Source organism: Miniopterus schreibersii, assembly GCF_964146895.1.
Source record: "Miniopterus schreibersii genome assembly, chromosome: 2".
Classification (NCBI taxonomy): domain Eukaryota; kingdom Metazoa; phylum Chordata; class Mammalia; order Chiroptera; family Miniopteridae; genus Miniopterus; species Miniopterus schreibersii.
This window is the reverse complement of record NC_138102.1, coordinates 127,554,581-127,576,649: the sequence shown is the minus strand read 5'-3', so window position 1 is coordinate 127,576,649 and position 22,069 is coordinate 127,554,581. Positions and strand designations below refer to the sequence as shown.

Sequence of the window (22,069 nt, the reverse complement as noted above, 5' to 3'; positions counted from 1 at the left end):
ATAAAACAAGAGGGAAACAAAATTATGGAAGAATCAATTGTGCAAAAGTATACTGTGAATTTTGCATCCAAGACATTGTCTGTCATCTCCTGTGATAGCAATGCCTTCTTCTAGAATACCTCCTGAAGGACCTGGCATGAGGGATAACTGAAGAAGTTTCCCTCTTTTCATCAATATGTACATGCTGATTTGCTTGGTTTATTTCTTTTCATCACAAATTTGCTTGCAAACAGATAATGTACCATGAACATTCCTCCCTATTAATGAAAACCTTTTGATGTTGGGTCCATATTTTCAAACTTTTTAAGGAGCTTGTTGAGGTCAGCAAAGATTCTGCTAAAAACCTTCACTGTGAATTTTCTTGGGGGTTCTTTTTCTTCTCCTGCAGTTTCCTTTTTTCTTGCCTCTTCATCATCTATGTGTTCCTGGTTCTAGTTCCAATAATTCCTCATTAGTCAATTCCTCAGGAAGCACCTCTAGGAGCTCAGTGCCATCCTCATCAACACCCAGGTTAAAGTTGTTTGCCATCTCAAACACAGCTTTGTTGATTTTTGCACACTCTTCATCCTTAAGCAAGTGCTCTGAGGTCATGGACAAACTTCTTGTCTTCTTCAGGATGCCATTCATACACTCCTTGGTGATATCACACCAAGCCGAAGCAAGGTGCTTGATGAAGTCATAGATGTTGTAATCCTTCCAGAATTGCATCAGTGTTTTCTAAGTGTCTTCCTCAGCTACAGCAATAGCCTGGGCAAAAATCCTCCCCAGGGCCTTAAAAGCTCCAACTCCTTGATCCATTGGTTGGATCAAAGAGGTGGTGTTGGGACGGAGAAACACCACTTTGATATTGAGATGAAGATCACAGATCAAAGGAGGATGTCCAGGAGCATTATCAACAATAAGCAAAAGCTTGAAAGGTATGTTATTCTTTAAACACACCAATTCAGGAGGGCATCCTGGAAGAGTCGCGGGGTCACCCATGACTTCTTGTTGCTCCTGATGTACATTGTCAGTGTGTGCTCACTGAGACGCTTGAAGGCCCTCTGCTTCTCACTGTGTCAGATCACAAAAGGTGTCAATTTGTAGCCTGCCACATTGTCCCCAAGGAAGAATAACAGTCCTTAAAAGCCTTTAAACCTGGCTTTGACTTGGCCTCCTTATATGGATGAAAGTCCTTTTAGGCATCTGTTTCCAAAATAGGAAGGTTTCATTTGTATTGACTATTTGGTATGGCAAGTGATTTTCCTCCACAATTAGCTTATTCCAAAGATTCTTCTACCTTCGCATCAGCACTCGAAGACTCACTACCCACGTTCACATGATGTAATGAATAACAATTCTTGAATCGTATAAACCACCCAGAGCTGGCAGTAAATTCATCATTATAGTCAGGTCCAGTCTTTTTTTCCAACATCACAAACAAATGTTTTGCTTTGGCTGTGAGCATCCTGGTGCTGAGAGAGGTTTTGTGTCTGGTCTTCAATCCAGGTCATTAGAAGTTAATTCCATGTCTGATATAGGCTCTTCTCAAATTTTTGTTCATCTTGTTTCCTTCAGTGAAGCAGATCTTTTAACAGCTTCCACAACCTTGTTCTTGTTCCTCAAGATCTTAGCTATAGTGGAGGAACATGCTGACTGGTGAGCAATAATCATCACTGAGTTTCCACTTCTGCAGTCCCTAATCACTTTTAATCTCATTTCCAGGGCAATCTCTCAAAGTGGCCTCTTAGTGGCAACATGAGCAGTGGATTTCATACACTTAGGAGTCAGGATGAACAAAACAACATGAGATTAAATTAAGCACAAAACAAATGATGCAGCAGGTGAGATGTTTGAGGCTGCTTCTGGTGTAACACGACATACTGTTTTACAACGAACTTTTTTTAATAAGTAGAAAGAGTACACTCTAAAATAATGATAAATGCATAGTATAGTAAATATGCAAATCAATAACATAGTCTTTCATTATTACCAAACAGTATATACCGCATATAACTGTATATACTATATTTTTACATGATTAGCAGAGCAGGTTTATTTACACCAGCATCACCACAAACACGTGAGTAATGCATTGAGCTATGATGTTACGACGTCTATGACATCGCTAGGTCATAGGAATTTTTAGCTCCATTACAAGCTTATGAGACCACTGCCACATATGCTCTCCTCCATTGCCCAAAATGTCGTTATGTGGCTCATGACTGTATAAAATAATGGTGTTCCTAGTGGAAGTGATTTCTAATGTTCTTATTTGACGAAATTTAACATACTAGCCATGTTTCAGTCTGCAAGTATATAATATCTAAAATTCAGAAAACGGCATCGACAGTTACCTGGGTTACTTGGTAAAGGGACCAAATGAAGATTCCATCAGTCATTAACACGTTGATAGTTAGCTTACCTGTCCTGCCTTGGCAGCGCTTAGAGTTCTTTAGATTTCCACTCTCCACAATGATTTCTACCTCGTACTGTCTTCCCGGTATGAGTCCCACGTCATCTATGACATAGTGCGTTTCCTCCTTTCCCACAGTGATGTTGAGCAGCAGGGAAGAATCATTGAAGAGCAGTATACGGTACTGCTCCCAGTCTCCAGCAGGGGGCGACCAGCTCACCACGAGGGACCTCAGCGAGCCATTGCTGTTGGCCTCCAGATTCCCAACTTTCTCTGGAACTAAATGGTGAAATGTCATCAAAAAGGAGATACTAGAAACCAAAAATACTCATTCACTCTTCATGGGCAACAGTAGATAAGAGACCTAGTGTCTGCAATTCAAAACATTTCTATCCCCACCTGATATTCACGGATTGCAAATGAGTGTTCTTTCCTCACTTTGGAAACATTTGACAATCAAGAAACATATGCCCAATTCACCTTAGTCATATATCGGTAATGTGATCTTCTGTAACGTTGTTAATTAATAACCTAGTGATTTGAGTGCTGTGATTTACTGGTTTCACACCAGCTCTAAAGACAATATTGATGTTGCATCTAACAACGGTGACATTGATAGATGTGGCATTTTTTGGAAGAGACTGCATGTTGTGGTCATAAAACATTCCTTTTTCTTTTCCAATTGAAAGGACTAATCTTGCAACATAGTTCGAAAACACTCAAGGTTTCTCTATTAACTACAGAATAAATCATCAAGTCTTTGGTGTGGCATTTGTAGTTCTCCACAACAAGCTCCCGTATCCTTCCAGTCTTACCTCTGATGACACCCGCAGCCGCCCTCCCTCCTTTCCCACTCTCCCCAGTGCTGGCCTCCAGGTGCTTGCTCTGCAGGCCTGTAAGTCTCCTGAGCTCTTCTGCCTTTGCTTATGTCATTCCTTCCACCTCAAACCCCCTTCCCTCTTTTCTCTTCAAGAAGTCTTTATTGGTTTTCTGAAAGAAGTGCTGTTCTCTTATCTTTCTGACCATATGACTCTTACTTGGGATCTCTAATAGCACAGAGGATGGACTCGTGAATCAGACAGCCTGATTTCAGCTCCAGCCACACTATTTACTGGCTGGATAACTGTCAACAAGTTATTTATCAGTAAAACAGCGATAGTAATAGGATCTTTCTCCTGGTTTTGTTGTGCAAACAAAATTAAAAGATACTGTAAAGTACTTAGTCAGTGCCTAATACATGGGAATATCAATACAATTACCATTACTAAAATGTACTGTAGTATTTTTATTTTGTGTGTGTATGTTCTATATTTGTGTGATTAAAACATAACTTCCTTAAAGCAAAGGTCAGCAAGTAAATATTTCAGGCTTTGCGGACCATTATGGTCTTTGTCTCATATTTTTCTGTTTTTTTAAACCCTTAGGAAATATAACAACCACTCTTAGCGTGGGGCTATACAAAAACAGGTCACAGGCTGTATTTGGCTGAAGGGTGTAGTTGGTTGAACCCTGCCATTTTAACAAATCCAAAAGCTCACACTACAATAATTTACACATAGAAGGCACTAGATAAATGACTTAATTAATAAAATAATTTAGTAAAAAACATAGTTAAGTGCTAACGAGCCCTTATTATAAGAGCTGATCAGAAATATTTCATTTATTAGTATCAATGCTAATGCATTTTTGCTACTTAAGTGGTGTGATGTGAAATAGCACAGGACAGAGCCAGTTATGTAAATTAAGCAGGAATCAATCCAAACACATTTGCTTCAATAACTCAGATAAATGCATTTAACGCTCTGCTTTACTTTGTATGTGGTGCCCTGGCCCACAGACACCCTCAGTCATGCAGACCATATTTTTCAGGTTGGGAAATGTGTTTCCCTTCTAACTTATTTTGTCTTCTTCTAAGATGGCTCAGAGACTGATTTGGTCAACCAAGGAATATTCTGGAGTCCATACTTACCTGTCCTGCCCACTGCAATCTTCTGAGCAGACAATTCACCAGAGACACAGCTGATGGTAACTTGATAAAGTCGTCCAGGGGTTAAGCCTTTAAATTGGGTTTCTGTAACCTGGGGTGCTAATATTCTGGATTCTTTGACAGTCCCTTGGTAAGACAGGGTAATGTTGTAGAAGTCCACATTTCCAGGAGGTCTTTGCCACTTGACTTTTAGAAAGGTCAAAGTGCCATCATTTGTCACCTTCAGATTTGAGACTTCCATGGGGGCTAATCAGGAAGAAAGGAAGAGAGACTTTAACTTGGGATATCTTACCAGTCTTGTGGCCAGATTTTGACCTGAATTTTAATCCTGACAAGCCACACTCCCTGCACAGAAGAAAATGACAACTTCATGAGGCAAAAATAATATTGCAAACCTGAAGAGAGGTTATCTGGCTAGTGGAAAGAGCACAAATGTGGCTGTAGGAACTTGAACTCTGGCTCAGACTGAGTCAAGCTGGTCTGCAACCCTGGGCAGCTCTGCCCATCTCACTGAGCCTAGGGGTCCTATTGGCAAATGAGGGCTTGGTCAAAATTCTGCAAGTGAAATGTTCCAGCAAGTCTGTCATCTGTCTAATTTCTTCCCCTCTTTATGTATCTAATAACAGCAAGTACATAATAGATTGGCCAACTGATTGGCTATTGCAAAATATTGTGTGCTAAAAAGACTTTATTTTTCATTTTAAAGCATGATAAGATAAAATTAAAGCTTAAGTTTTGTGTTAACGACTCGCTAATCCTGAAATTAAAATTTTATCTTGTTCCTCCTCAAAACAAAAAGAGTCATGTCATTATTTCATCAGTAGAAAATGATCACAAAGGAGAGATATTTTGGTGACTATTTTCTACTTCTTGCTCATGCTGTAATTTTGGGCCTCACTAATGGCATAATAAGCAACACTTCATTAAAAGTGGGCATAGCACACTGATTTCCCATAGGCCAGTTAGAAGAAGTATGTGTTCTTGAGATACACAAATAATTTTTAAGATATACGGTACATTTTTGTTGGAAATGTCTATACATCTTTGAGATGGGAAGTGAAAGGTGTATGTAAATGTGTAGGTATCCTAAGTATCATTCCCACAAGCCTCCTAAAGTTTCAGAAATTCTCATCACTACAGTAATTTTTAAAGTACTACATATTTCAGAGTTTCTGCTAAAATTAGATAATTTTCCAAGAGAGGGGATTTGTTAACACATTAGATCCACCAAAAGCATTAGAATCTACTAAAATGTAAGTTCCACGAGGGCAAAGACTTTGTCTCTCTTGGGTGTTGTTATATCCTCAATGCCTAACATATAGTTTATACCCAATAAACAGTGAGTGAATGAATTAGTGTGTATCTGAATTATCAAAACAGCACAGATTGGTTTATCAGGCTATATTAGGCTGTGAGGACAGGCCCTGAAGTTCTGGGTCTCAGGACACATTTTGTTCGATGGGGCTTTGGGGAAATGGCTGTTTCACAAGAGTAGATCTTCGCATAGCACCGAGAGCAGTGTCCTGTTCATGGTGAGTGACAGCACAAGGGCAGTGGAATCCCGTTTAAGAGAAGGGGACCGGCACACGGGAATGAGAAGCTGAGACTCTATCAGTAATTAACTTTGCCACTTCAGAATATTGCCAAGAACAAAAGGATCCCGTCTTTTTCTAAGTAGAAAAATGGATACATATGAAGGGCCTTCTGTAACGTATGGATTTCAACTTGTTCTATGTTATCATTATTCAAATAATTAATAAGCCTCGTTAATTAAACATTTCCTTGATTTCTTGTCCAGCTAGCTAGGGCACTTACTTGTCCTGGCTGGTTTCCACCTGCTGTTCTGCAGCCCTGCAGCCTCGGTTACAATGGTGAGGTTATAGGGGTGGCCTGGCGTCAGTCCGTGAAAAGTGTAAGAAGTAGTATATTTGTCCACGACAGTGTCATGAACTAGGACCCCTTTATCCATTAGCATCAGCTGGTATCTTTCCACATTCCCAGAGCCATGGGACCAGGAAATCAGGAGAGAATTCGTTTTCGCTGAAATACCAATATCTTTCACCGGGGATGGCACTAATGGGATAAAATGCATTTTTAAAGTGTCATTCATAACTTCCGTGTAGAAAACATAGACATATTTAGTTCAAACTTGCACAATCATTTATGCTTTTCTATGCATCTAACTTGGGTGATAACTAATGAAAACAGCACTTCTGAAATTTCACCAGAACTTGGATTAATGCTCTTTTCAAAGTCCAAAGCCTAAAGCTACAGCATAGCCTACCTGTCTGTCTCCCCACTTAACAGGGATTAGGCAGTTTTGGCCAATGAAGTATGATGTGGCAGAGCAGTAAAGGGAAAAGAAAAAAAGAACTACAGGAGAGGACAAATGGAAAGAGAGCAACAAAGCAGGAGAGAAATGAGGGGAGTGAATTATAAGAAAGACGGTCCTCTATGGAAGGAGGTGGTGATGTGTCATTGATATTAGGGTGTCTGGGTGCAGGCAAAACCTGTTCCAAACATGGGAATCTTTAGGAAACATCATGACTTGATGTTATGAGAAGAATATACAAAGGAGGAAAACACAAGTTTAAAATTAGTTTTATGGCATAAACTTAGAAAATGCAGTTGCCTAAGATTCGAGTTAGAAGGGCCATTAGGAAACATTTACTTAATTTGTAGAAAACTCTAGTCCCAGAGAAGTTCCATGGTATGTTCAAAATAACCCAGCAAGCTAGCGACACGGCCACACCTCCTTGTTTTCAGTCCAGTTTTCCACTGTATCACACAACATTTATGTATGTAGTGAGTATGTATGTGTCTGTCTGTCTGTCTATCTATCTATCTATCTATCTATCTATCTATCTATCATCTATCTATCTATCTATCTATCTATCATTTTTGATCTGGTGGAATTCTTACTTCCATTTCTTGAATTTAATTTCAAAAGGAGCATAAACTATTAAATACCCAACTACCTGTAAACAGGTCTTACCTGTTGATCCATTGATATGAATTGTAGAGGAACGTTTACTTCCAGAAACAGCTGTGATGGCAATGCTGTATTTATTACCAGCAGTAAGGTTAAAAAATGCATATTCATTCCATGAAGTACTTTCTTGAATCTGGGCCCCCTGTATCTTTTTGTTATCATCAAATAACTGCACCTCATACCAGCTGACTTTTCCAGAAGAAGGAGTCCACCAAACATGCAGGCTGGTTGAAGAAGTCTTCTCTTTACTGACCTCAAACCTAGCAGGAGGCAAAGGATCTGCAAGGCAAAAAGCAAGAAAGGGAACGTGGCTTGAAGACTTCTGCAAGACATGCTCACCTTGCTGTAATCCAGATTATTTTTCTCAAAAAGTTTAAGCATCTGCTGCCCATGAACAAATTGGTATTTTACTCCACTTTGAAACTTACCATTTCATTTAAAAAAGAAACCCACTCAGCTACTAGTCATATAAACTCCTTTTTCTAAGAAAACTTTTTTGTTAAGACAACTCTGAGCTTGGAATTCCAAGTAAGGTGATGTTTTCTTTGGCTTCCAAGTTCAGCACATTGACAAACATCCAAGCTATGCCTGGATAGATGTTGAAAATCAATAGAAAATACAAATATTAAATAATTTTGAAATTTGTACTGAACTTTTTCTCTTTTAGGTTGTGGGTTCTCATGGCTAAGTATAGATAACTTCCAGTCGTTTTTAGATATCAGAAAACCACAAAAGATACAGACCCGATTACGAGCCTAGGCTAGGTTTGCTCACCAAAATGAATTCTCCCCAGAGCTGGGATTTCCTATGTAACTAAATTTTCAAAACTTGACTTCCGGGCCATTTTGGAGCTGCTGGGGCCCCCAGAGCAGGTGAAAATGGCTTAGTTTCAATGCTCAAAACCGTGGGTCAGTCAGAGAAGTCCCATTTCCTATGTATTCAGTCTTCACTGTGGAACTTGAAACAGGATGAAGGGCATGTCCCCAGGTTGGGAACTAAGTCAACAGCATTCAGTGAGCAGCAATTCCAAGGGCAGTGAGCCCACCTGAGAAATGAGACTTCTCTCTACCCTAAACGCTGGGAGGAGAAGCACTGAGAGACATTTACATCTGAGTAATTTTCAGAAATCCAACATGCTTCTTGGTCTAGAAAGTGGGATTAAGACAGTGAAAACTAAATTTCAATAGCCAGGTCAGATGTTTTAGTGGCATGGTTATAGAGATCTCAGGTCTTATCCACTTCTTAGTAAATGAGAGTTTTCTCACAAAATGACTATAGGAATTCTGGAATGTTCATAGAACAGTGTATGTTTTCAAACAGCGTTTGTTTGTGACACTAATATTAATACAAATAAGAACAAAGTAATCTTACTCTATGTTCAAACGGCATTTACGACCTGGCAGTTCGTAAGACTATCTCTGGGTCACCTAGAGACAGCATACACAGGCGAAACTCAGCCAATGATCCATCTAACGGCTTTGTTTGTGTTTCTGGCTGTGATTTTATATGAGCACATTACACTGCAAAAATTAAATAAGCCACAGAACATTTTATAATGTCAACAATTAATAATAACATACATGCTAGCTGACAAGTAAGCCGAGGCAGCAGTTACTTTAAAAGCCAAAAGCACAGGTGAGCTTGGAGGACAAGGCCGTGTGGCTTACAGCCCAGCACTACACAGGTTCGCCTGAGAGCGCAGGCTCTGGGGCCTGATGACCGGGGCTTGAACCCAGCTCCCCGGCTGTGTAGCTGTGCACTCAGGGCAATTCCTTAACCTCCCTGTGCCTCAGCTGTCTCATCTATGCCATGCTGATGATAGCACTATCATTTTAGTAGAATTGCTATGAAGATTAAATTGAGTATTTTATCTGGAGCGCTCAGAACGGTGTCTGGTACACAGTAAGTGTTCAGTGTTAGGCAGTATTATTGTTACTCCTATAATCAGGAGAAGATCTTGTCATAGAAGTAGGAAGATGTAGTTGCAGAGAGCGTGGGCTCTGGAGTCAGACAGAAGTCAGTTCAAATCTTGGCTTCACTGTGCTATCAGTCATAAGACTTTGGGCAAGTTACTTCCCCGGGCTCAGCCTCGGTTCTCCCATCTGTCTGGGGAGTATAACAGTCCCTACATTCTCGGAGGAGTCCCTACATTTTGAGGAGTAACAACGATAGAGAAGACTACCTGGCATACAGTGAGCACTAAGCAATAGAAATTTATTCTGTCTACTTGATCATAAAGAAAATTTTCTCTGAATCACTGACAAAACGGAGGCAAAAGTAGAATACAATTTTTTAAAACTAAAGTGATAATCGCTTTCTTCATTAAAAACTATGATCAAAAATCTTATCAGTTTATTCCCCTGAACTAAGTTTTTAACCCTTAAGATAAAATAAAATAAAAATTCCCAAGGTGGTTTGCATTTTTAAGCTCTGGAGGAAAAACAGTAGTTTTTTTTCCCCCTGGCAATATTATTTAACTTTTCTATCTTACATAATAGTCTATAATTAAGGACGTCATAATAAAAGGAAAGAACATAATTTTCCCTCACAGAAAATGTCCTTGTTGCCTGGCAGAGATAGGCACTGCACTACCATAAAATTCTAATAGCCAACAAAACTCAAGAACAGCCTTGTCATAGCCAACAGAGGTGACGCGTTTTTGCTGAAGGGGCATTTTAAGGACAAGGATGACAGGGACAGCTGCTTTCCAGTGATAGTTCAAATGAGACCAATGCTGTACTGACACCTGCATCTACCATCTACAGCTGAGCCAGGTCAAGGCCAAAGGAAATCATGTTATGGTCAGTTATAATCTAAACATATATAATCTGCAAAATTAGGAGCTACAGAAAATGAATTTTAAGGTTCGGTGCCTAGAGGGTGAAGTTCAGATGCAGACTTTATCTAATCTCTCTGAGCCAGAAAACAAAACAGCCAATCCTTTGTACATCCGCTGGAACAAAGGAACAATGAGACTGGGAAGTGCCTGGGCTGCGAGAACCTGCACTGGAAACAAACACTTAAAACCCCATTTATGCTGTGATAAAGCCCTTTAAACAAACACTTAAAACCCCATTTATGCTGTGATAAAGTCCTTTGCTGGCAGCTGTCCACTATTGCTATGCATGGCAAAGTTCGTTTTCAGACATCTTTTCAATCTAAGTCCAATGAAAGCTCTGCTGTATTAAAAAAAAAAAAGTTTTCAGCCCGGCTGGGCGTGGCTCAGCGGTTTAACGCCAACCTAGGATCCAGGTGATCAGGGTTCGATTCCCGGTCAGGGCACATGCTCGAGTTGTGGGCTCGATCAATGACTCTCATCATTGATGTTTCTATCTCTCTCTCACCCTCTCCTTTCCTCTCTCTGAAATCAACAAAGATATATTTAAAAAAAAAAAGTTTTCAATATTTTATTAGAAACAAATTAGATACTTCTATCAGGGATGCTAATTTCATACACACACACACACACATATATAGAGAGGGAGAGAGAGATTTTTAAAATGTCTGTAATCTTCTGGTCATATGATAAATCATATGTAATTAAAGAACCCCGACGGCTAGAGGTATCAATGCACATATGTGTGCAGTAGAGCCTTTTTGTTTTTTTCCACTCATAATTCTCGTACATACAGTAACCAGTGAAGTGTTATAAATGATGAGAACTGTTGAAAACCATAGATCAATAATTTAATCTCAAGCAATACATTAAAATTTATCATTAGCCATAAATTTTAAGATATCTTTGTGCTTCTTAGTTCCAGACAGACCTGAATGCCAAATGCAAAGTTTGGCCATACTCATCTGCCATATTTCAGTGAATCTGCCAGTATCAGGAAGCCCTAGAATTTCATAAGTTGACTTGATGTCAACCCAATTTTTCTGTTCTCAGAGGAAAAGTTTAGCTAAATTCTTGAACCAAAATGGATTCTTCCTTTTTTCCTTTTTTAAAAATGTGACTTAAGAAGAGGGAGAAACTCATATGTATATATAATGAAAATAATATTTTCTTTAAAAATTCTTTTGTATGGCTATTAAGACATTATTATCTATCGATACAGGAATTTCCAGAATGTTTAGAATTCAAAATGATAGTATTCCTCTTGGAAATAAATTCAACCTTACAACAAGAGCAATCCATGGGTTAATACCAAACGCTCTTCTTGAAGTCAAAATAGCACCACAGTGTATCTGTGTAAGATCTGAGAGTTTACTAGGCTCTCTCAGTTTTGAAAACCTGCACCAACGGATGATTTGTGGCTTTTGCCCCACAGAAGAACAAAGAAAAAAAAACAATTGCTCACAGTCTCCGGTTAATTAAATATGTCTCTTTTACTCTGTGATTGTTGCAGTTTGCCTAGTCTGCTTTCTGACTTATTTTAAGATGATGTCCCATGTTATGCTAATACATCAGGTTACCATGCATTTGATTTATCACTTTAATACACCAGGCCTATAGTTCAAGTAAGAAGGAACTTTCAAAGATTAACAACCCTGAAAGGGAAAACAAAGCAGTTTTGACAATTATTTGCATCATCATGAACAGCAGCAGCAGGATGCCCCATTATTTTCCGGGTCACCATACTTGTCTCTAGGTATGTAATTAGCAGATGGTCCACCCTCTGGGAGTTCAGTCTACTCAGGCAGTAAACACCTTTGTGAAAAAGGCAAACAAAAGGTGCATTATCAGGGAGGCCGACTTCCGATGTCAGACAAAACCTGGGTTCAAATCCCAACACTGTCAGTTACGAAGGCGACTTTAGGCAAGCTGCTTCCCTTCGCTGACGCTCAGTTTCCAACCTATAAAGTGGGACCAACACTTCACAGGGTTCTAAGCGCTAAGAGGTAGAGGAGGTACAGCGTTAAGTGCAGCCTGACTCATGCTGGGCTCTCAGTGAACGGCAGCTGGGATAAATGTTGCTGCTGTTAAGAGTAACACGGGTGGGCATGCATGCTAAATATGCAAATAGAAAACCACAGCCAAGGGCTAAGGTCTCAAAGGTGGGCTTCGTGAAGGAAACGAACGTTAGCAAGTTTGGAAGGTCAAGTAGGACTTAGAAATCAGAGAGAAGAAAGGGCATAGCAGAGTGAAAGAGAAGTTAAACTAAAGCATGGAAAAGCTCACCTCTACTGCGTATTAGTGTGAGCACTGTGGGCACACTGACAACTGATGGAGCCGTTAACCCTCTCATCTCCACGAGATCCTTCAGCAGCCCCCCTCCAAGTTCTAGGTATTAACAATTGAGGCTTTCTCAATATTATCTAAGTGCTTCATAAATGCAGTATAAAGAGAAGTCCCTTGGTCTCCTCTTCCAATCAGATTGTCTCTTATGTAGAAATTCATGAGCTGCCACTTTCTGGGTGCTTTCAAACCTGGACATCTAGATATTAAGAAATTACTGTTAATGTTAATTCTGATAATGATACTGTGGTTGTGTTAAAAAATAATCTTATCTCTCTGGCCAGTGTTCTCAGTGGTTAGAGCGTCGGCTCGTGCACCCAAGGGTCTTGGGTTGGATTCCCGGTCAAAGGCACGTACCCGGGTTGCAGGTTCGCTATCGGCCCCGTCAGGATGCGTGCGTGGGGGAGGCAACCAATTGATGTGTTTCTTTCACATCGATGTTTCTGTCTTTACCTCTCTCTTTACCCCCTCCTCCTTTCTCCCCTTCCACTCTCTCTAAAAATCATCATCATCATCATCATCTTATCTTTCAGAAATGCATACTGAAATATTTATAAATGAAATTAAATGATGACTTGGATTGCATCAAAATGATATGGGGAAGGGGAAAGGGCGGTTATCAGTTTATAACTGTTCAAGACATGATGAGTATAAGGCAGTCCATTATTCTAGTCTGTTTACTTTTTTATTTGTCTGAAATTTTCCATATAAAAGAAAAAAACAAAATTAAAAACAAAAATCCCTGGAAATCTATGTGTATAGGGAACAGGAAAAGAGGAAGACCAAATGCAAGGTGGACTGACTCCCTAACAGAAGCCGTAGGCATGAGTCTCCAGCAGCTGACAGGGTTGTGAGGTCAGGACGGTGTGGACATCATTCATTCATAGTCACTAGGAGCCAGAGGTGACTCAACAGCACATAACGCACAGCTACCATGTTAATTTTAGTCGCATATTACATGTTTAGGGGCATATAATCATATTCATCTACATATATTTAAACATATAGAATGGCCCAGCCAGGCATGGCTCAGCGGTTGAACTTCGACCTAGGATCCAGGTGATCAGGGTTCGATTCCCGGTCAGGGCACATGCCCGGGTTGCAGGCTGCAGCCGATTAATGACTCTCTCATCATTGATGTTTCTGTCTCTCTCTCCCCCTCTCCCTCTCTCTGAAATCAATAAAGATATATTTAAAACAAACAAACAAAAAAACCACACATACAGAATGGATTTGATTTCTCCTACAAGGTTGGGAAGAAGTCAGAATTATTCTCTAATCCTCCTGGGGGATTCCACCAAATTGGTGTTTGGGAATGGAAGGTGAAACTGTTTTTCTTTGTTCTCCTCTCATTCTGTCTGGACAAATTAGATTTTATTTATTTCTTGCCAACCTGTAGAATGCCATGTCCACCAACGAAAGTCAGACTGATGGAGAAAGCTTCCTAAGTACACAGAAGATCAAGCTCAGAGCACTAGGTTGGTTCATTCCATGTTCGTAGCTCAGCCTGACCTCAGAAGTCCTGCAACAGGCTGCAAATGGCAGGTGGCTCAACACTGAAGTCCTTCACCAAGAGTTCAACACAACTGAAAATCAAGAGCTGCTTATAATTTATAAGTTCTTCACACCATAACACATCTAATCATTATCCCACCCTTGTGTAGGCTACACACACACACACACACACTCACATTTATTTTGTAATATATTTTTTCCTCCTTGAAAAGTAATAACAAAGTATTACATAGTGATTTGAAAGAACTAATACCGTATTAAAAATTATGTCCTTTCTGCAGAGTAGTGGAAAGAACTGGAGTTGGATGCAGTAAAGCAGGGTTCAAGTTCTACGCTTTTCCCATATTAGCTGTGTGGATTTGTGATCTGTTAATTCTTAAAAATATCAAACTTCATCTCCAACCAGAAAGTAATAATAGTAAATTTACTGCACACTTAGTATATGACAAAAACTGTTCCAGAATTTACATATGAACCACTTAAAACCTCAAAAGACCCTATGAAGTAGGCAGTATTTTTATTGTCATCCCCATGTTATAGATTAGGAAACAGGCTTGGAGAGAGCAATAACTTGCCCAAGGCAACTGAGCTAGTAAGTGATGGAGGCGGCAGCTTTCAGAATTCAACTCTTATCTCATATGCAACCTGTGCCTTCACAATACTCCCTCCACAGGACTGCCCTGGGGATAAAACTAAACAATATGTGGTCAGTATAATATTTATTTGATCTATATAGATTTGATCATGCATAAAAAGGAATGGTACCAAAATTTTAATGCCAATGAAAAATATGAAAACTATTTCAATAGCTTTTGAACTTGTGTGCACTTTGATATTTCTTTAAAATCAGATACCCTAGGATCCACTCTTTCTAAATTCATTACATGTTGGGTAGAAGCCAAGAATATGCCTTTACAACCAGCTCTGCAAGAGATTTTGATGCAAATAGCTTACAGACACTATTGAGAAATCATGGCCCGTGTTTAAAGCTATACACGTGTTATGGGCTGACTTGTGTCCCTCTAAAATTCATATGTTGAAGCTCTAACCCCCAATACTCCAGAATGTGACTGTATTAGGAGATAAGGCCTTTAAAGTGGTTAATAAAGTTAAAATGGGATCTTTAGGAGGAGCCCAATCCAATATGACTGGTGTCCTGATAAGAAGAGGAGATTAGGATGCAGACAACACAGACAGAGGGACACCATGCGTGGACATAGTGAGAAGGTGGCCACCTGCAAGCCAATCAGAGAAGCCTCAGAAGAAACTTGCTGACAACTTGACCTGGGACTTTTAGCCTCCAGAATTGTAAGAAAATAAATTTCTGTTGTTTAAGCCACTCAGATTGTGGTGTTTTGCTATGGAAGCCCTAGTAAACTAGTACCATAAGCAACACTTTGAAGTGGAAATAATCGCTGATATGATGACTTGGTAATTACAGCTTCTAAAATTTTTCTTTTATTAAAGACAAAGGAATTAACCATATTAAAAGTGCTGAATTTTTTTTCTCATTAATAAGCTGGTGAAACTAACAAGAAGGTGTATGCCACTAAGTATTCTTCCTATAGGTGAAGTTCCTACCACCAGACTACTTCCCTGGACTCCATAACTTACCCATAACCCAAGGAGAACAGGCCATAGTCATGGTATATGTACATTTTCCCACTAACATATTCATTTGTTTCATTCATATTTACTTGTCTGCCCATCTATCTATCAATTCATGCATAGATCCAATTATTCATCTCTTCATTCATTCATTCATTCATTCATTCATCTACCCATCCATTTAATCAATATTTATTGAACATGTACCATGTACTAGATGCCATTTTAGGTGCTAAAGAACTACTTCTTATTGATAAGAAGCTAAAAGCCCCCCAAAAGTTCTAAATGAAGACTAAAAAGTTTAATTTAAACAAACTCAAATGTCCTTGGGATATAATCAAGTAAGGAAATATGAAGTGGTCAAATGAATTGGTGTCTAAAAGGAGAGAAACCACAAGTCAGTTCTAGAGAGTTCTAGGCATGCTGGTGGCCCAGTTTTACCAAATCTTCCAATATTTTAAGAGAATCCCTAAGTCTGGTTTTTATGTAAATTTTCCATTTTTTAATGCTGGTGAAACTAAATTCTTCACCACCCTGGCATGACCCAAATAAAACATATCTATTATTTAGACACTTACACACCCTTAGGGGCTACCAGTTCTCAGCTTCTGCTCTAAACTGAGGACACAGTATTGCAAAAGTACTGAGTTCTTCAATATCTGCTACCTTCATACCTGATTTCTGATGAAACCACAACTCAACAATTCTTTCAAATTATTTTTAGTCACAACTAAATAATTTGGCTTTCAATTTATTATGGTTGTTGCATGGATGATTTAGTAGTCAAAGAAACCTGAGAACTGTCCCATGTCTTCTCTATGGTTATGAAAGAATGACATACAGGAGGCAGGTCAAGGTCTTCACACAGGGAAGATGTGGTAAAGTTCTGTCACCGCCTTCATCATGACCTTCTCTCACCTCTGCACAGGACTGCAAGGGCAGGGACCATATATTGTTTGTCATCTTTATAAACTCACCAATTGCTAACTGGCGTCTTTCACTGCAGTATCCATGCTCAGTAAATGGTTGATGAACTGAATTTGAATACATATGTTTTCCAATTCAGATTTAAAAGCTGGGGTGAAAATTGGTTGTTGTTGAAATAGTTCCCATTTAGTTAAAATTTTGATCTTTAAGGTCATGTCTACATGACATCAAAATAACTAGTTGTTTTAGAAAATGTATTAGGAAAAACAATCAGACAAATCACACTTGGAGAGATGATCTAAGCAATTGCTCTATCTCAAGCCAGATCATGTCTTGTTCTCACTGTTTTATTCCAGACCAACAAGACAGGCAAATTGGCATAAAAAAAGCACAATACACTTTGAATGACTTTTCTGTTTGAAATTATATCTCAAAGTTAATATTATACCACTAGTTGGTCCTGTTTTAATACACGAAAATATAATTTGTAGATCTCATCTCTGTAGCTTAGCAATTAATATAAAGGAATACTGGTTCTTTCTCTTAAAAAAAAAAATCCACACATTTCCTTAAAATATAGAAGGTACTATTAACAAAAAATCAACAACCAACCAAAATAATCCTTCCTGAAAAATGATTTTAAATCTTAAGTTTAAAAAAAGTTTACTTAAATAAAATTATTTGTAAAATGTAGAGAATCTTAAGAAGGGTTATACCATCATACACATAAGTGTGAAAAAATTATCATTTTACAAACATCACCTGCAAGTTTCACTCTTCACATTTATCACGGAGCTAGTAAAATTTGCAGTGTAACGTGTATCTGTGGTACTGTAAAAGTGACTCTTTAAGAAAAATGATGAGAACCTGAAGGCCAACCCATTGTGAATGCCGATGAAGTCTTTTTTTAAAAAAACTCAACAGTTAATAAAATGCAAATATTTCTTACATTTCACAAGTGTCTCTGGACTTGAAACACCTACTTTCATAATTAAACTCAAAGGGCATTCTAACTAGTAACACCCACACAAAGTCCTTTTCCATCAACATTTTTTGTACGTGTATGTTTTCAAAAAGTAAAACCTATGGATTAAATAACTATTCTGGCATATGAATGCCTCCATCCTTTCTACCATAAGCTTCTGAAGGCTCACCTGTTTTTAAAAATCATGTGTTCCAGGCAACACAGACACCTTATCAAATGTAATGAACACATCTGAAAGCTGCCATAAATTTCACAGTATGTCTTAGCAGTCTGAGTGATCAGAAGGCTATGTTCACATATCAAGAAACCAACAACTTTATGACTAAAAACCCAGCTGCTTAAACTTTGGTAAAATGTTCTAATTACGTGGTTGATTTCAGTGTCTCAGACTCCATGTAAAAATATAACTAAATGTCTAACAAGTGGTGTCTCTTTTCAATTTAAGTTCTTGCAAGTCTCAGAAATTATCTAAAAGTTTCATCTGAAGTAAGTCAAGTGATGTAAATGGGCATACTTAAAATTTTCTTTGAAAACATAAGAGAATTAATATTTGATTGACTCACTTCATGAACCCACTTCCATTTCCTGATCCTGAGAACAGAAAGTTCTCACACCTCTTGAAAGTACTGCGGCTGAAGCAGTGATCTTTATTCAGGCTGCATTTGAAAGAATAGTAAGGACCACACATTTCTAAAATTTTCTGTAATTTTTCAGTTAAATTTGACTTTCTAGATGAAAGTAGGTCTTCATTATTGCAACAAATAAAGATAATGTTAAAAGGAAGACTAATGACGTCTTAAAACATCAAAGTCATCAGAGAATTTAGAACACATCTGGGGGTGGCATGGGGATCAATGAGGTAACATGCATGAGAGTCCCTACCTAAGTGGTTGGCACTTGGTAAGAACCTGGACCTAAATGATCAAGTCTACCACGCTCATTTTACAGATAAGAAAACTGAGGTAGGAAAGACAAACTTAGCATGCATATATGCATGGAAGGGTTTACCAAACGTGTAAAGAAAATAACTGACTTGAGGTGCAGAGTAACCAAAGGACATTCTCTGATAAGGTGCTGTTTTAGTTACTCACATGATACAAAATAATTTTCTTCCCCTCATTTCAAGGGACTTTTTAAATTTTCTCCTATGAATGGTTCTCTTCTACTCCTAAAGATTTTATATCCTGGTTCCAAAAGGAAAACTAAGTTCAGAAAAGGCATATTCCTAATCATTGCACTTCCATTATTTATTCTAAAAACATTTACTTAAAATTATTCCAGGGCTTGACAATTTAATGGATTGGAAGCTCAAACCACATTACTTTACCAAATCCCCTCCACAGCCCAGAGTGTCTCTTTGCTTTATTTCCCCCTAGAAGCGGCTAATCCGCTGTGTTCAGCGGTAAGGAAGTATCTGGAAGTCAACCAAGCTGCTTCTGGCCAGACCTGAAGATATTTATCTTCACAGGCCTTTTTACCTTTACTTTTTGTATGCCTGGAACTCAACTGAAACACCAGCTTGATAAGGCAGGGCTCAGCGTGGAGCGGCCTGGCCATCCAACGGCACCTGTCACCCCTTACCTGTTTGCAAGGCCACAGTTCTCTCTTCTCCATCCAGAGGCACGATCCTGAAGGTATAGTTGGTCCCCGCTTGTAAATCCTTGGGGTTACACTCATAGGTGGCGTTGTCTATCCTCACGGGGTGGCACCTCGCAAACCCAGCCGTGTCGTTGTTATAGACGAGGCTGAAGTTGCAGGGCGGCCCCACAGTCCTCCACTGGAGAGAGGCGGCCCGGCTGGAGACGCGGGACTCCGTCACGGTGAAGTTGCATCTCGCGGGCTCGCCTAGTCCGGTCTGCAAAGGAACCAGAGACGGCGGCTGACGCCCGCGGCCCGGACGGCGCAGGGCCAGGGCCACGGCAAGCTCCCCGCGACGCCTCCGCTCAGCGCGCCCCCAGCCTCAGCCCGCCCCTCTGCCCAGCGCGCAGAGAAAAGGCCGGGGGGCGGCGGGGGGCAACCTCTCCGCGCTGCCCCTTCCCCAGGCAGCAGGTGAACGAAGGGGGCTTTTTTTTGCCTTTGACAGCCTGGCTGGGGGCTCAGAAGAGGATCTTTCTCCCCAAGGGAGAGAAAGAAACTCGGCCACCTCTCTCTCCAAAACATAACCCAGGAGACCGGACAGCGCGGCGGGAGTTCGGTGCTCGGCAGGGACGGGACGCGGGGCCCGCGACCTCGCCTCCGCCCGCTCACCTGCAGCAGGCTCAGGGCGGTCCACAAGGCCAGCCCGGCTCCACGGCTCGGCATCGCGGGCGGCTTCCCAGCCGGCTCCGCCGACAGCCCGGGACGCCCGGCCCGACGGCCGCGTGCGGGGGGGCACCTGTTGCGCGCGCTCAGCGCGCCCGGCGGGCGCAGGGCGCTTCCCCGCGGGCGGGCGACGCGCAGGGGCTGCTGCGGCCGCGGCTGCCGCTCCTGCTGCTGGCGCCCCGGGCGGGCTGCGGGCGCGGGAGGCGGCGGGGGCAGGCTGCGCGCCGCCCTTCCCACGCTGCCATTCTGACCCGCGCTGCCTCGCCCGTCCGCGGACTTCCGCAATCAAAAGGCAATTTCCTCGTCTCCCGGCAAAGGAACAATGCGCCGGCGAGGGAGGGAGCCCCCGGGAGCCAACGCCTGAGGCTGCCAAGGGCGCCCGAGGCGGCCCGAGCCGCCGCCCCCGCGCCCCGCGCCGCCCGCTCCGGGGCGGGGGTCCCGTCTGGGGCCGCGGAGCTGCGCTTCCTCCTCCCCCTGCCCCCCCCGACTTTCACTTTTCCCCACCCGGCGGCCCTGGGCCCCGCGCCGGAGCCGCGGGCAGCGCTCGGCCCTCTCGCTGTCCAGCCCCGACCCTTGCCCCTGCCTCCCTCCACACCCAGAGCCCCCTCCCCGTCTTCCTTCCTATCTTCCTCATCTGCTTTCTCCAGGGCCTCTTTTTCCCAGGACTAAACTGAACCACAGCAGATTTCCCTGGGTCGTTCACACTCTTTCCTGAAGCCTTTTATTAGACTGCTCTTGCCCTTCTCACCTCAGAGCATTCATTGGGCCCAGTGCGCATCCCCCCGACACCAGCGAGGGGAAAAGACCCCCCCCCCAGAGGACCTTTGCCATTGTCAACTTGACCTTTACGCCTTTCTGCCATTCACTTTCCCCCTTCTGTTGTGCAGAGGTCCGTGTCCTCCCGAAATCTTAGGCAACTGGTGCTAACCAAGAACAAGCATTGTCACAACCAATTGTTCAACCCACAGGCAGAACAGTTTCATCACTGCGCATCCATAATTGTCCAAGGAATAGAAGAAAGAAATATAAACTCTCGCTTGTGGAAGATACTATTGATGGCTCAGCTCCCCCACAGATTACCAAAAAAAAAAAAAAGGATTTTACGTAGTTTTCAGGACTAACTATATGCTTTACAGCAACCAGCTCAGCATCTGAATGATTGTGTATCTGAAGATGGATTTTAAAAGTTACCAATAACCAAAGAGCAAAAATGTTTAATTGTACAATTAATTAACAGGTGATAATCGTGTTGCAACAACTTTCATAATATCTGATTGCTTTTTGGGGGTGCCATCCCTGACAGCTGCCAAAAGAGATGAGAGTTCACATTTTAATTTTCAAGTCAGAACACTATAGGGCAAACTCTATGAAAAAGATGACATATTCTCTTCTTTCCAAATAGGTTATATATACATAAAGCTGTATTATTGGTTACTATATCAACTGTATCTACTTTGAGGAAAAGCAGGGAAAAGGGAAAAAGTAAAAATTATTTCAATTCTTTTTGGAAACTTTTTTTTTTTTAATCTCTTAATGAAAAAAAATGAAGCTTTTACTCTTTCAGAGATTTTGTGGGCTTTCACTCTGCAGCCAGACCAAAGATCTCAAATCTCCTTTACTTTACAAGTTAGCAAACACTCAAAGAAGGTCAAACTTAAAACATATGTGTGTTTCTGGAAAAACTGAATCTTTGCTATTTCGCTGTTCAGGTCACTAAAGAAAAGAGCATTTGCCCTCCATGTTTTGCCCCCAAGTTCAACAGCTTTCACGGCCTGGCAGGCCTTTCTGCACCACCAGAAATGGCACCCACCTCTCCCCCAGATACTGCAAGCCCACAGGCCTCCCGCAGCCTTTATAGGGCTCTTATTTCAGCTTTCTTTCTTTTCAACATCTCCTTTTTTTGCTGTGTTCAGAAGACACTGTGCTTTCCTCATCTGTAAAACTGGAATAATATCTATTCTAAATGGTTCCCAGAGCTATTCCGAAGAAAATCTAGATCACATATGCTAAAGCACCATTGCAAACTCTAATGTGCTGTACAAATGTTAGGCTGCTTAGTTATAAATTGCATCCAAATCACCTTTTTTGCTCTTTTGAAAATGTATCCTTCACATAGGTAGCACTTTCCCAACTTCTACTGCCAATCTTTGCCTTTTCTGCTGAGGTTTATAAAATTTTCT

The 22,069-nt window shown here is 40.9% G+C and overlaps 1 protein-coding gene across 2 annotated transcripts in view; it reads right to left on the bottom strand.

Moving 5' to 3' along the window:
- PTPRB (protein tyrosine phosphatase receptor type B) overlaps positions 1 to 22,069 on the bottom strand; it is a 100,300-nt gene that overhangs the window by 56,915 nt on the left and 21,316 nt on the right. Inside the window, exons 1-6 of one of the 2 annotated variants that reach the window (XM_081127890.1) lie at positions 19,836 to 20,059; positions 19,170 to 19,443; positions 7,378 to 7,653; positions 6,198 to 6,455; positions 4,365 to 4,628; positions 2,405 to 2,674 (exon numbers count right to left, since the gene is read on the bottom strand). In XM_081127890.1, coding sequence (XP_080984016.1) covers positions 2,405 to 2,674; positions 4,365 to 4,628; positions 6,198 to 6,455; positions 7,378 to 7,653; positions 19,170 to 19,443; positions 19,836 to 19,889 — 1,396 coding nt within the window. In that variant the 5' untranslated portion in view covers positions 19,890 to 20,059. Of the gene's footprint in view, positions 1 to 2,404; positions 2,675 to 4,364; positions 4,629 to 6,197; positions 6,456 to 7,377; positions 7,654 to 19,169; positions 19,444 to 19,835; positions 20,060 to 22,069 lie in introns of those variants that run through there. The other variant, XM_081127889.1, reaches the window with a different exon arrangement.